This window comes from Carettochelys insculpta, chromosome 10, assembly GCF_033958435.1.
Source record: "Carettochelys insculpta isolate YL-2023 chromosome 10, ASM3395843v1, whole genome shotgun sequence".
Classification (NCBI taxonomy): Eukaryota; Metazoa; Chordata; order Testudines; family Carettochelyidae; genus Carettochelys; species Carettochelys insculpta.
Window position 1 is genome coordinate 22137295 of NC_134146.1, and position 14114 is coordinate 22151408.

The following is a 14114-nucleotide window of genomic DNA, read 5'->3' on the forward strand; positions in this document are numbered from 1 at the left end:
ATTTTGATTAGATGAAAGAATGAGCATAACTGTCCTTTTGTATATTAGCCATAGCTGTCTTCTAAAGAAGAAGACCCTTTATGGATCCAGCACAGAATTTTTCTACTCTCTTAGCAATTCAGTTACTACAGGTTGTACCTCTCATATCTGAACAAAAAAGCAGTCCAGTAGCACTTTAATGACTGACAATATAATTTATTAGGTGGTGAGCTTTCGTGGGATAGACCTAGTTGGGTCTATCCCATGAAAGCTCACCACCTAACCAATTATTTTGTTAGTTTTTAAAGTGATACTGGACTGCTTTTTTGTTTTTATAGTATATAGACTAACACGGCTGTCTCTGACGAAGCGAGTCTTTGCCCATGAAAACTTATGCTCCAAAATATCTGTTAGTCTATGAGGTGCCACAGGACTTCTTGTTCTCGAAGCTACAGACTAACACAGCTACTTCTCCGATACGGCTATCTCTCTGTTACTCTCAAATCCAGTACACTCTCATCCAGGAACATCCACACCATGGATGTTGCCAGACAAGAGAGTACTGGGCTGGGGCTAAGGCCAGTGTAGGAGCTCTGCCTGCCCAGCAGCAGCAAGCCTGGGAGCAGAACCCTCACTCTGCCCCACAGCAGTGGGGCCAAGAGCTGGAGCTCCCACCTGCCCCATTGCAGCATGGGGTCCGGGAGGTGAAGCTCTCCCCGCCCCACTGAGCCCTGAGGAGGGGGACCCAATAGCAGCCTGGAGGGGAGCTGGATGACATTTTTTTTAAGAGATCTGATTTTATAGTTTTCAGCAGCGCACAAATGCAGTGGTTCTCATCCTGGGTTCAGTGAGGATAAGGTGGTGGGGGCGGGGTCCGTGGTGATTGGGAGTCTGCAAACCATAGCGGGGGATGATTAGGGGTCCACACTATTTAAAAGGTTGGGAACCACTGCTATAAACAGTTTTACCATACTGGATCCAAATAGCTGCCTGGTAGTTGAAGAGAGAGGCATATTAGTTTCTGGTCTCCATTGTTTTGAGATGCATTTAATAAAGTTGAGGCCTCTCCCCTCTTTAATACATTCCTTTTGTCTTTCTTGTTATGCGTCATGATTAATGTTCCATGTCGGTTCATCTTTGACATTCATGTCACTTACGTCACCTCTGTCTTCCTGGAACAAACATGATTTTAACTGTTGTCTTTTGGTGCTGTACTATGAGGGTGGTTGGAATAGTAGTTAGGAGGAGCAAGTGAACCACTGTAGCAGCCCTTCTGTGATGTAAACGCCATTTAAAATAATGGGAGTTTTGTAGTACATTAAATGCTTCTCACTACAGAATTCTAAGTGATCCAGTACGTTGTCTTCAGGCCTGAAAAAAAAAAAGAAAAATCAGCAGGCGTAAATGCTCTGGGAGAGATAAATTCAACTTAAATTTCTTTTGTCTTTTTTCAGTTTGCTTCACAGTAGATGTGAGCACCACTCTAATGAAACTTATGAGCCCCTCCCCACAAATCTATGGCTGTGATCTCTCTTTAAATTAGCTTCAGCTTTTCTGAGATTTCAGGATATACTGTGATTTGCAAATGCTAATCAAGTAAAGCTTTCTTCATGTTGAATTGACTTAATCTCTGAAACTTTTGTTTCAGATTTCGTCTTGACATCTATCGTTGTTTGGCCAGTCCTGCCTTAATAATGTTGACAGAGGAGGATCCAATCCTAAGAGCTTTTGAACTTAGTGCAGACTTAAAAGAGCTAAGTCTGGTTGAAGTTGAATTCAGGTAGGAATGAAAAGAAACCCAAACTTAATTATATTTCTATTTATATTTTACATAGCTCACGTTTTTTGGGTATTGTGTTTGTCACTGTGCTGTCAGCTATTAAAGAATCCAAGTGAGAATAATTGGAGGGGAGGGGGAATGCGTTAAAACTGAGGCGTAATAAAACACATTAAAAATAGTGATAATGAGAAGTGCCTGTCAGAATTTTTTCATGTTGCCATCTGAGTCTGTCAAAGGTGTGTGTATTTTGCTAGAGTGACGTAAATTATGCCAACACAAGTGGTAGTGTGTACAACACTGTTAGCAAGTGAGCAACTCCTCTGGGCAGTAAGAAGTTTTTTAGAAGATCTTAGAGTGGAATATCAGCACAATGGTGCTGCTGTAGATATGGTCTTAATAATTTGAATCATTTTTAGGAGGTAGACATTTCAGCGCGGTTAGTGTCAACAGCTGCTCGTATCTCCAGATCTGGAATGAAATTTGAATTGAATTGATACTAAAAACTAGTTGCACAAACTACTAGTTCCTTAGCCCATACAATTCTGAACTGATTCATATAGCAAACATATTCTGTAACTTGCCAGAACTAACATAACAAGGAATTGTACCAATGCGGATTTGGGTTCACATATACAGTATACAGGAATTGTCCACATGGGGACTGAATGATAGGTTTTTTTCCCTCTTTGCTTAGTCTATATGAACACTAAAATGTGAAAAATAAATAAATCTTGATAACATAAGTATCACATCTGTATTATAACCTGATGCACTGCATTATTTTGTGTTAAGCTAACCAGGCTTTTTCCTGTTAAAAATTTGCAAATATTCGGCAACTGTAGATTACCACTTTTATTTAAGGTATTCATATAGAGGTTGGGTTTAACTGTGTGTAAAGAGAAGGGAATAAAATGGCGCAACTAAAGAATTGCTGCTAGATATTAGTTCATACGACCAGCATGAACAGTCTTAAAACAAATTGTAATGAGGAAAACTGTGAAGGCCTCATTGTAATAAAGAAATCTGGAAAGACTCTGTTGGTCTCTCACTCACTCACAGGCTGCAGAAGGAGCAAATCTGAGATTTGGGGCAGGGACAAAACTGATGTGATGTGGAAAGTTGGAGGACAAAATTGATATGGAGTTGGAAGGGAGCAGGAAGATGTGGAGCTGAAAACTCCAGCAGCAGTGGCCAAAATCACATTACTATATATTTGAAAGAATTAGTGATGATAATTGCTTGTTTGTGGGAGGCAGTGGAAGTTTAAAAAAAAAATACACTCCCAAAATATTATTTTTAATACTGTAGTACAGGTTGAACTTCTCTGAACTTCTGGCACCCTTGTGACTTGACCAGTGCTGAAAGAAAGAATTTGCCAGGCCACCGGCAGTCAATATTGTCTGGAAGCATTATCAACATTTCCACTGCTTACCGAGCTCTCAGAAGACATTTGGGGGTAAATAACATTACAGAACACTGAAGCCACATCTACACTAGCAAGCACTTTTGGAAAATCCAGCCCTCTTTTGAAAGAGTTCATGGAACGTCTACGCACACAACGTGCCCTTTCGAAAGTAAATCAAAGGAACGCATTGCTGCTTTCGAAAGCATTCCTTCAGTCCTGTAATGGGAAGAGCTCCCTCTTTCAAAAGATTCTTTTGAAAGAAGATGTGTGTAGGTGCTCCATGGGTTCGCTCTTTCCAAAGAGGAGGAGTGCCATGGTGCTGACCACCTGGGGCACCTAGCCTGCAGCAGTGGAGTTCTATGGTCCCTGTGTCCAGCCACCCTTAAAGCTGAATGCACCCAGAAACCAAGTGTCAGGAAGTTGAGAGCATGCTGGCAGCAAAGGCCCGAGCCACAAGTTGTGTGCCCTCATGCACCCTCACCCAAATGTTGAAAGATAGTCATGGGCAGCATGACTGCCCCCCTCAGAGCCCTCACAGGAGCCCGGCAAGCTCCTGAAAAAAAGCACTGTCCTGGATGGAGCCAGCACTCAGGGACTTTCTAGGACTATGGAAGGTGGAGGAGGTCCTGAGAGAGATGGGCGGCAAGCACTGTAATGCAGCTGCCTTTGCCTGCCTGGTCACTGGACTGGCCACCCAGGGACACCCGGCTCACAACCCAGACCAGGTGAAGAGCAAGGTGAAGGAGTTCTGGCAGGGCTACACATAGGCCCGGAACATATTCATCACCACCCGCTGTCCTCAACCCCATGGCAGAGTAGCCACACTCCGAGGATGTGGGGGAGCTGGGACCCTAAGGCAGCATCACCCTGCAGGAGATGGAGCCGCCCACAGAGTGATCCAGTGAGGAGGGGGACCTGGTCATTGACCCGCCTACACACAGCTGTTCAGCTGAACAGCAAGCTGGGCATCACCAGACCTTGGCAAGGCACCCTCTGGTAAGTTCCTGGTGGGATACACACTCGGGCTGTTGGGCCAAGGGCACTACAGCTGCCAGCGGTCCACCCACACACCCAGTGGACCCAGGCTGGACACCTCCTGGATGGCTGTGGCTCCCAGGACACCGCAGTGCTGTTGGCGACACTCAGCACCCCCCTCTGTGGGCAGCACTGTAAGCTGCGCACATGGACAGTGGATGGGTGGGGTTGGACTGTGGCTGGGGACGCCCCAGATGGGTGGGGACCCCCTCAGTGCCCGCAATACCCTGTGGTCACTGTGCTGTTGGATGGAGGGGGTGGGAGGCTTCTGCCTCCTGCGGGGTGGGGGACATGGCCCTCAGGGCACTAGTGCAGGACTGATGTGCCATCCATCTCTCCCTTTCTATCAGCTGTGCCATTGGAGGGCCAGGAAAGTCCCGTCCCCCTGGACAGCCCGGTAGAGGAGGGAGACAGGTCACCACCCCCACCAGCACCACAAGGGGCCTGCAGCCGGAGAGTGCAGCGACAGGGCGCCACTGCCGCCTGGCGGAGATGGCAGAGTGGTGCGTCCACATGAACGAGACCCACCACATGTGGTGGAGGATGGCATGGGAGGATCTAATGTCCCACTTGTGGGACAAGACAGCAGTCCTGCAGGAGCACTTGGGAGTAGGGGTGGACCAGAAGACCCACCCCTCCTGTCGAGCCTCACCCTGCCAGATCTCCCACCCCACCTCCCTGTGCTGCCCGCTCGTCTCAGCCCCATCAGGAACCCAGGACTAGGGATGGGAGGGTATCCGGAACTCAGGGCCATCCTCCGCCACCCCAGAGTAGCACCCCACCTACTCTCCTGGTTGAGCCCTCTCCTCTGCCCCCCTCCAGGTTGAGGTCCCCCCTGTTCCCATCCCCTTATGTGCATAGTTTGCCCCCATTCCCTGCTGTATATAGTTCTGTTCAATGTTTGTTACAATTGCAGAAGTTATATTGTTGGTTAAACTGTTTATTTTTGCACCATTTCTGTTTCACGTGCTCATGGTGGGTGGATGATGAGGGGGGTATCTGTGCAGGGGGGGTTGTGGTGGGTGGAAAGTGAAGGAGGGCGGTGGGGGATGCATGTAAGGAGGGGCCTATAGAGGGTGGCTGTGGGTTGAGTCACTGGGACCCATGGGAAAAGGTCTCCCAGAGGTCCTCTCTGATGTGGACCCCATCCCTGTCTGCCTGGCAGTTTGGGGCAGTGGCGACTGCTTGTGGGCAGGACTTGTCTCAGCCACCCACCCCTGCGTGAAGGCCTCTCCCTTTCCCTCCACTATATTGTGGAGGAGGCAGCAGGGATGTTGTGCAGGTCAGCCTCCAGGCATGTGAGGAGGCACAGCCACCACCCTTCAGGTGCCCAAAGGCCCACTCCACCACGTTGTGGGCCTGGTTGAGGCAGGTGTTAAATGCCTCATGGGTGAGGTCAGGATGGCCTGTGTAGGGCTGCATGAGCCAGGGCTGCAGGGGGTAGGCGGCATCCGCCACCATGCACAGGGATATTGATGTCTTTAGCTGGGGAACGTATATTCCAGCTGCCATGTGGCAGCAGAGCCCGGAATTCAGGAACACATGGGCATTGTTTGTCCAGTCCACTCACCTCACATAGGTGTCCATGAAGTTGTCCTTGCTGTCCACCAGTGCCTGGAGCTGAGTGGTAGCCTTTTTGGTTCACGTAGCTGCCTGTGCTTTGTTCCGGGGCGCGGATGGGGATGTGCATCCCGTCCAGGGTGCCAAAGCATTGTGGGAAGCTGAGCACAGCAACGACCACTCCCAGGTCACTCATGCGGACAACCCTATGCAGCAGCATCATGTTGATCACATGGATGACTTGCATGAGAGGGAAGGAGGATGTGCGCTCTCATGAGGGTGTGACAGGGTGATATAACCAGTGTATATTGAGACCAGTAGCTGAAGTACATCAGTCTTCATTGGCCTCCATTGGGAAGTGTTTCTGATAGAATAGGTTAACTTGTGCCTAATTGTTGCTATCTGTTGTAAATGGAGAGCTCTTTAGGAAGTCTCCATTTTTTTGAAAAGTATACTGGTAGCCTAATCTATTTTGAACTCATCAGTGCAATTTTTTTAAAATACTAAGTTGCTTTGAAAAAGCTACAGGATGAAACTCTTGTCTGGCAACATCCGTTGTTCAGAAGGATTATGGATGTTGGTGTACTGGAGAGCACCTGGACCAGATTGCTCCAACTGTGCAGGGCGGAGCTCTGCTGGTGACAGGGACCCAGGTCGTGGAGCCCCACTATGGAGAGCTTGGCTGGGGTTGGGGAACTCCAGATGAGACCCCTGCCAGGAGCTCTGTAGTGGGGAGCCAGCAGGGAGCCTAGCTAGCAGTGCCGCAGCCTGACAGGTACCCCAGTTGGGGCTGAGGGAGCCTAGTAGTCCCACAGTGGACAGGGGCAGGGAGCCCAGCTTCCCCACACTGGGGAGCTGGCTGGGGTGGGGAGCCCCACTGGCAGCCCTGCTGTAGCAGGGAACCTGACCAGGGTGTGGGAGCCTGGCAGTCCAGCAGGGGCGAGGAGTGGCTGCAGGAATGGGTTCCCTGCTCTAGGCAGCCTGGGGGTAGGGAGCAGACTGGTTCACAGCCCCTCCCCTCCCCGCCGGGGCAGCCAGGATGCCTGACCTCCTCTCTTCTGGCAAATCTCCTTGTTTGGTACCACTCAGGGTGCCAGATGAAGGAGATGCAACCTGTTATTATTTACCATTATTAGTAATTTTTCAGAAATACCTTTCGTGCATTGGAATGGTTGATTAAAACAACATCAGTACTTTTGCAAATGTTACAGTAAGAAGGCGTTATAAACTTTACATTTGAATTTTTGCATGAGCTGCTTGACTTTTCTGTAATGCTTGTTTCAGTCTCTGTGTTCCAGCAAAAATGAAGGGGTTGTATCTTAGACACAGTTTTGTTTTAATAAAACAATTGAAAGAAAAAAGTGAACTCTTTGAACAAAGAGGATACAAATGGAACCAATCTAAACTTTTGTTTCAGAGTTTCTCTGTCCTATCTCCCCAAGACACAAGTACTTCTCTACTGCATTATAAAGGATGAGATAATTTGAAAGTTTTGCTAGCTTTCCCTTGCATATTCACATCCATTAAACTACAACTTGCTTTCCTTATATTTCCTGTGATTAAAAGGAGCACAGAAATATAATCTATCTCAGCCATCTTTTCCTAATGTCACACAGATACACTTTGTTTGTCTAAGGTAAAATACCTATTTTCTAAATCTGGTTTCTTCATTGGGCATTATTTTCTATCTCTTGCTCTTATGTGAAGATAATTGTACAAAGTATATTACATTTCCCCTGCTAAGATCAGCAGCAAATGTGATTTTTTATGAATTTAATAAGAGTTCCAACAAATAGATTTAACTTTCAGATGATGGGATTAAAAGAATTCTTACATCAGAAATGGTCAACTTTTTCCCATGCTCTGAATTGTCGTAAAATGATTATATGGCTAATAGTTAATTTTTATGAGGGAAGCTGGGAAGTGTACATTATAGTCTGTAGAGATCAAAACTCTATGTTATGAGTTAAAAAAAAAGGCAAGGAATATTAAACTTTGGTTCTGTTTAGTAATTTCATCTCTTTAGATCTGTAAGGCTAAGATACAGAGGATAGCGCACACACCATCGTAGTAGGTTGCCACATTAGAAACTTGCATAGATCTGTCTTCACTGTAAATTACTCTAGGAACTGCTGTTGGGCCTTAATGGAGTTGTATGAATTAGTTAATTTTTTTTGTTAAGCATATCCTTCCATCCCCACTGAAGAGAGATAATGAATGTGTATATTGAAGTCTGAGTCAGAAGTGCACTAATATCTGCTACCTCTTTGTTTTTTGTTTTCTAGAAATGACTATGAGGAACTAGCCCAGCAGTGTAAAACCTTTGCCAAAGATTTGCTTGCACAGGCTCGGAACTCTCGAGAGCTGGAAGTTATCCTAAATCATACATCTAGTGATGAGCATGTGGACAAACGAGGGTTGCTAGAAGAGAGGATGAATTTGAGTCGCCTAAAACTTGCTATCAAGTATAACCAAAAGGAGGTAGATATCTCTATGAGATAGGTAAAGTAAGAAAAAATTGATAGGTCGTATAAAATATAGACAGTTAAATAGCTACAGTGAGTGAATTCTCCATGCTTGCAGTGACAGTGTCATAGAGGTTAAGGCTGAAAGGGACAGTAAATTGTATGATTTGACCTCCTGTGTATCACAGGCCAGCACCAGCACTCGCATACTGTACCCAACAGTTAAACCAAAATTTTAAAGCCCATTTAAAGAATGAGGTAACTGTTAAGTAAATACACAAAAGAGTTTCAGATATACTTTTATTTTTGATCATACTTTTATTGCCATTGTGACTGGAGGAATATAGCTTTTTTTCCTGTGTGGTATTAGAAAAGATCAATGGATAGAGCTATTTATTCATCTATTACAAATAAATATTTAATTGCTGGGAGATTTCTTATACTGAGAATTTTTCATGATAGGCTTTTTGAACTATTATGGTTGTGAAGGAGGAATTTTTTTTATTCATCCTGAAATTAAACTTCAAAATGTACTGAAATACAAACAGTTTCTGAGACATCTACTTTTCCATCACAATTGTAGTTTAAATATGTTGATCTACATCAATGTTTCTTAAAGTGTGTTCCATGAATAACTCGCAGGCGTGCCACAAGCATCTGACACTTTGATATCAGATACTGAGGGTATATATTTTCTGTTATTAAAACCAGATACAATGTTACTTCTTCATTGCTATGATAACTGATTGATTACTTCATTTTGTGTATATGTTGCTGTTTGGTTGGGTTTTTTTGGTCTGACAACAATTTTTTTGAAGAAAATTTTCATATTGTTTGGTGTTCTGTGGTCTCAAAAGGTTGAAGAAACACTGATCTACATAATATTTCAGACTGAAAGTTCCTGTTTGTATGTTCCCAGATGAATGGTTAATTTTAAGTAACTGCTTAAGTGCTTTGCTGAAATATAGCCATAAAAATTAAAAAGATCTGCCTGATATAGGATTATTTGATAATTTTAGCCCTGATTCTGAAAGGCATTGGGTGTCCTCAATTCCTCTTAATGGCAAAGACAACACCTTGCATTATACAATGATTAGTGATTTTTTGGGAGCACATAGTACCTCACAGAATCAGTCCCATGGGAAGCAGCAAGCGTTAGAGAATGGCGTGGCTTTTAGAGCTGTATAATGTTTTTTTTTTCTAAATTGTTTAAAAAAAAAAAGTTAAATCTTTCTTACTGTTACTGTTTATCCTGGTCTCTGAAGAAATCCCTTCTTGATAACCATAAGAAGACTCATGTTGTGGAATCTATGTTTTCTAAACTTATAGGTGGGAAAGGAGGAGGAAGGAATTCATATCTGTGATTATCTTACTAGTTTTTGCCTTTTGCCTCCATATTAAATTTTAAAAAGTAACTTTTTCTTTTGAGAATTATTCCTACTTGCTTAGCAGAAAATGAGTAATATAGATCATACTGTAACTTATAATGGTTTGAATATAAATTTTAATAATAGTTACCTTTAATAATGCTGAGAGGCCTGACTTCTTGGGCTTTTTCTTTCCCCACCAGTTTGTTGCCCAGTCTAACTGCCAGCAGTTTCTGAACACTGTGTGGTTTGGACAGATGGCAGGCTACCGACGCAAGCACACGTTTAAGAAGATTTTGACTGTTTTGACAGTTGGCATCTTTTGGCCAGTTCTGTCTCTCTGTTACTTACTAGCCCCTAAATCTCGAGTAGGTCGAATAATTCACACTCCTTTTATGAAGTTCATTATTCATGGAGCGTCATATTTCACATTCCTGCTGTTACTTAACTTGTATTCACTGGTCTACAATGAGGATAAGAAGAATACAATGGGGCCAGCACTTGAGAGGATAGACTATCTTCTGATAATATGGCTTATTGGTAAGTATCCGATGGATAAAGAATTAGACAAAAGTTTCTGACGTTAGCTATTTCACTGATTTAGCAATAGAGTTTTATGTACTACTCTGTAGAAAATCAGAATTCCAATCAGTCCTTGGCAGATGAAGGATAAAGAGTGAAGGAAATGACATTTATGATCTGCTTTTCTAACAGTTCTTAATAGTCACAGAGAATAATAATTCATAGAGCTTTCTGCCAGCAGGAGGTACCAGGAATGCTGTTTTGAAAGGGTTGGTAAAGTGCTGTCTCAATCAAGAATGATCATGTAGGATATGTTTTGGAAGGTTAAGATAGTTAAAATACATACTTCGCACATTTAGTAGAATAATTTCAATAACAGCATAACAGGTATGAGGAACACAAGTGCTGTGATTAGTTGCTGCTTACATAACAAACAGTGAGATATTGCTAGCAATTTTTGATTGATCCAACTTGAAAATAAAAGGAAAGGTCATTGTGATTTTCTAACAGCCTTTACATAACAAGGTAGTTTTGTTTATTATATCAGCTGATGAACAACTGTGAGCCAATAGTTTGTTACAGGAGGCTTTTTGGTCAGTCATGTGTCTAGTAGCTGTTTAATCTCTGCTGTATCTTGCTTTTAATTTTCTCAAAAAACTTTCATTAAGAGTTTTTAAAGTGATTTTGGTTCTCTAGTGACTTGGGGAAAGGTTTAAAATTAATCTGTTTGCTAAAATTTCAATATTGTTTGCTAAAAGTCTCAAAAAATACAGTGTCATTAAAAAGGTCATACAAGCTTCTTGGAAAAGCACGTTTGGTTGAAATTTTTCCATGCACTTTTTGAAAGTTGATAAACTTTCTCTGGGTTGAAGTACTTACAGATTCTTGGAAGAAATATCAAGCAGTCCTGTATCAGTTTAAAGCCCAACTGGTTTATTTATTAGGTAATGAGCTTTTATAGGTGAGACCCACTTCTCCAACACATGATCTAATAAATAAATGTGTTAGTTTTTAGGTGTTACAGAACTGCTTGTTATTTGTGAAGCTACAGACTAACAGAGAATAAATATGTAATTATTTCAACTCAGTCAACTCCTATGCTGTTTTCTCTTCTATTTCAAATCGCTTTTATTGCTGTGTGAAATGTGGGTTTCTGAAGTCATTAGAATTACCTATATGTTCTCTATTGATGGCCCCATATTGATACAGCTTTAAAAGAAAAAAAGATGAAATTTGGTTCAAATGTTTGCTGCTAAGCAGTGCAAAATGTCTCCCTTTGAAGATTTAGAAATTAAACCTTTTCAGAAATTTCATCCTGTACAACGCAGGAAAGACCACCAACTGAACCCAGTTTACTGTGTAGCAGTGTAGAAAAGTACTGGTAAATTTAGCCTTGCATTTCCAGATCGGCAGTTGATTTTTAGTTCAATTTCAAATGAAAGGTAGACCCACTGCAGACTAGAAAATGGATAAAGAAGGAAAAATATTTTTTTAGTCTTTCATGCAAAACCTTCTTATTCAGTACATGAAAACCATTGATTTTTTTCCCTCTTTCTCCTTTTGTTTCACAGTGGTATTTTAAATTTGTCTCAGTTGTGTGCACTTCATTTTTATATACCAGTATCATTGATAATATCAGCACATCACTGAGAAGCATATTTGCAAGTTAATTGTGGTTTGTGCAGGACCAGTAGAGGGAGCACAGACATTGCTTTTGGGTAGAGTCTTTCCAAAACGTTCACTCCTCTATTTTATGAATGTGTCAGCCCTTTTAATGGTATTCTTTTAAAGACAGAATCTGTAAGACTTTGATTATCAAATTCCAACAGCCTTAGTGTATGTTAACTCCTACAAGAACATAGTCATGTAATCTGTATCCTCCTTTGTTTGACTGTAAGTTTGTAAAAAGAACTAGTGCTGCAAAATTTGCAGTTTGTGCCTAAACTGATTCTGTTCCTTTTAGGAAAATGTATACTTTATGAGAAATCTAAAAAACTGTTCATAAGCATTTTAAATAGTATTCATTCAAAAGTACTGTGCTAGCAGGTAATATTACATTGTGGATTGGTGATTGAATAGGTCAGTGTTGAGCAACCTGTGGCTCATCAGGATGATCTGATTGTTGACTTCAGAACATTTTGCTGGTGTTGACCTTCTGCAGATACTGCCCCCCACAGTTCTCTTTGGCCGTGGTTCTCTGTTCCCAGCCAATGAGAGCAGTGGAAAGCAGTGTCTGCAGATGAAGGCCAGCTGCTTGTTTGCAAGTTAATTCCTTATTCTTTGCTGTACGATGTGAAAGTACCCTTAACACACTTATTGAAACTTAGTAAATTGTAAATAGGCAGTGTCCTTTTGAAGAATTTAAGCCTGAATAGAAGCCTAATATATACACAGTTTTAATGAAAAGGGGTGGAAAAACATAATAAAAATAATAGATTATATAAAGTTAACTACAGTTCCTTTCCTTTCAGAAAGTGTAAACACTTAAGTGACCAATGGTTTGTCTACTCTACCACCTTCCTTCCTGAAGTAAGGGGACTCCAAAAAATACTGTTGAACTAATACTCATAATCAGGAAGAATAGGTCTTTTACCTTCTGCTTCTAACTTTTTGAAGTTTGTGGTTTCTCTTCTGCTTGGCGCTGATCTTTTCATAACTACAAAATATTTCTCACCAAACAACAAGGATGTCCTGCAAAATGGAAAGCTTCTGAAAACCTGTGCCAAGTCCAATAGTTTTTAGCTGCTAATAATATAAAAGCAACTTTTCTCCTAATTTTTAATATGATAGCAATCATCTAAAATATCCAAATAATCAGAATAACATAAGATAACTGATTATTTATGTATCTTAAATGTGCAGGTATATTTTTACAAAAGATCATTTCAAATTATGAAGTAGCCTGTTGTGATACTGACATTCAGTCATGCTGAATTTTTCTGAATCAGTGTAGTGTTAATAATGGTAGAAGTTTAACATCTGATTGAAGTGTTTGAGTCAGTAGGGAGAAAAACTGTTGAAGACTTTAGATCTGTTAATTTATATTGTCCTAAGCTAACCCTATATATTTTGCATGGTAAAACAAAAACCCTAGGAAAAAATTCTACTGTCATTAATTTTATAGAAACTATGATGAAAATTGTCACAAGAGAAGTTTAGTTTTAAGTCTGTTTTTTCTTGGGTCATTTTGTAATACAAATACCTTCACAAAATTTGTATCATAGTGTGATGTGGTACCAAGCTTTCTGACGTGAAGTTGACTTTTAAAAATGGAAACTGTAGTGAGGACTTAGACTCTTTTCCTAAATCAGACACTCCTCTTCCCCACCCCTCTTGTTTAATACAATTTTTCTTCAGCCAAAAAGTACACTTATGGCAGGTAAACATTTATAATTACTTATACTTACCATTTCACTGTGGCATTTTATGACCACTCTCAGTGCTATTCAGATAGATGTACAAAATCTTTTCATCCCTTCTTTTCACTTTAGATGCTTTGCCTACACCTACACTACAGCAATCTGTTGACAGAAGTCTGACAAAACTTTTGTCAACAGATCGCGGCTACACAAAAAAGAGGATCGCTCTGTCGACAGACAGAGGCCAGACTACTCGGCCACTCTTTCAACAGAATGACCAACCAGAAGCACAGCAGACGGGGCTGCCTGATGACCTGGGAGCCCGGTCTGTTGTCAGAGGGTCCCCCGAGAGTGTCCACAAGCCTTTTTTGTCAACAGAATTTGTTGAGCAGGATGTTTTGCCCAATGAAAGGGGAGAAGCAGAAGGCTGTCGACAGACGTGCCAAGTTCTGTTGACAGTATGTCAGAGAGCATTTTTAGTGTGGACATCCTGTGAGTTTTATTGACAAAACCTGGTTTTGTTGACCAAACTCTCTAGTGTAGACATAGCCTTTTAAAAGAAATAGGTGCCCTTATTTTAGTTAAAAACAAGCAAACAAAAAAAGTAGGACAAACTAGAACTAGTAGAAAGCCTATATGGGG

The 14114-nt window shown here is 41.8% G+C and overlaps 1 protein-coding gene across 1 annotated transcript in view; it reads left to right on the forward strand.

The window, feature by feature from the left end:
* Positions 1 to 14114, forward strand: part of TRPC1 (transient receptor potential cation channel subfamily C member 1) — a 43685-nt gene that overhangs the window by 10382 nt on the left and 19189 nt on the right. Inside the window, exons 5-7 of the mRNA XM_075004789.1 lie at positions 1628 to 1759; positions 8045 to 8240; positions 9795 to 10131. Of these exons, the coding sequence (XP_074860890.1) occupies positions 1628 to 1759; positions 8045 to 8240; positions 9795 to 10131 (665 nt within the window). The remainder of the gene's footprint in view (positions 1 to 1627; positions 1760 to 8044; positions 8241 to 9794; positions 10132 to 14114) is intronic.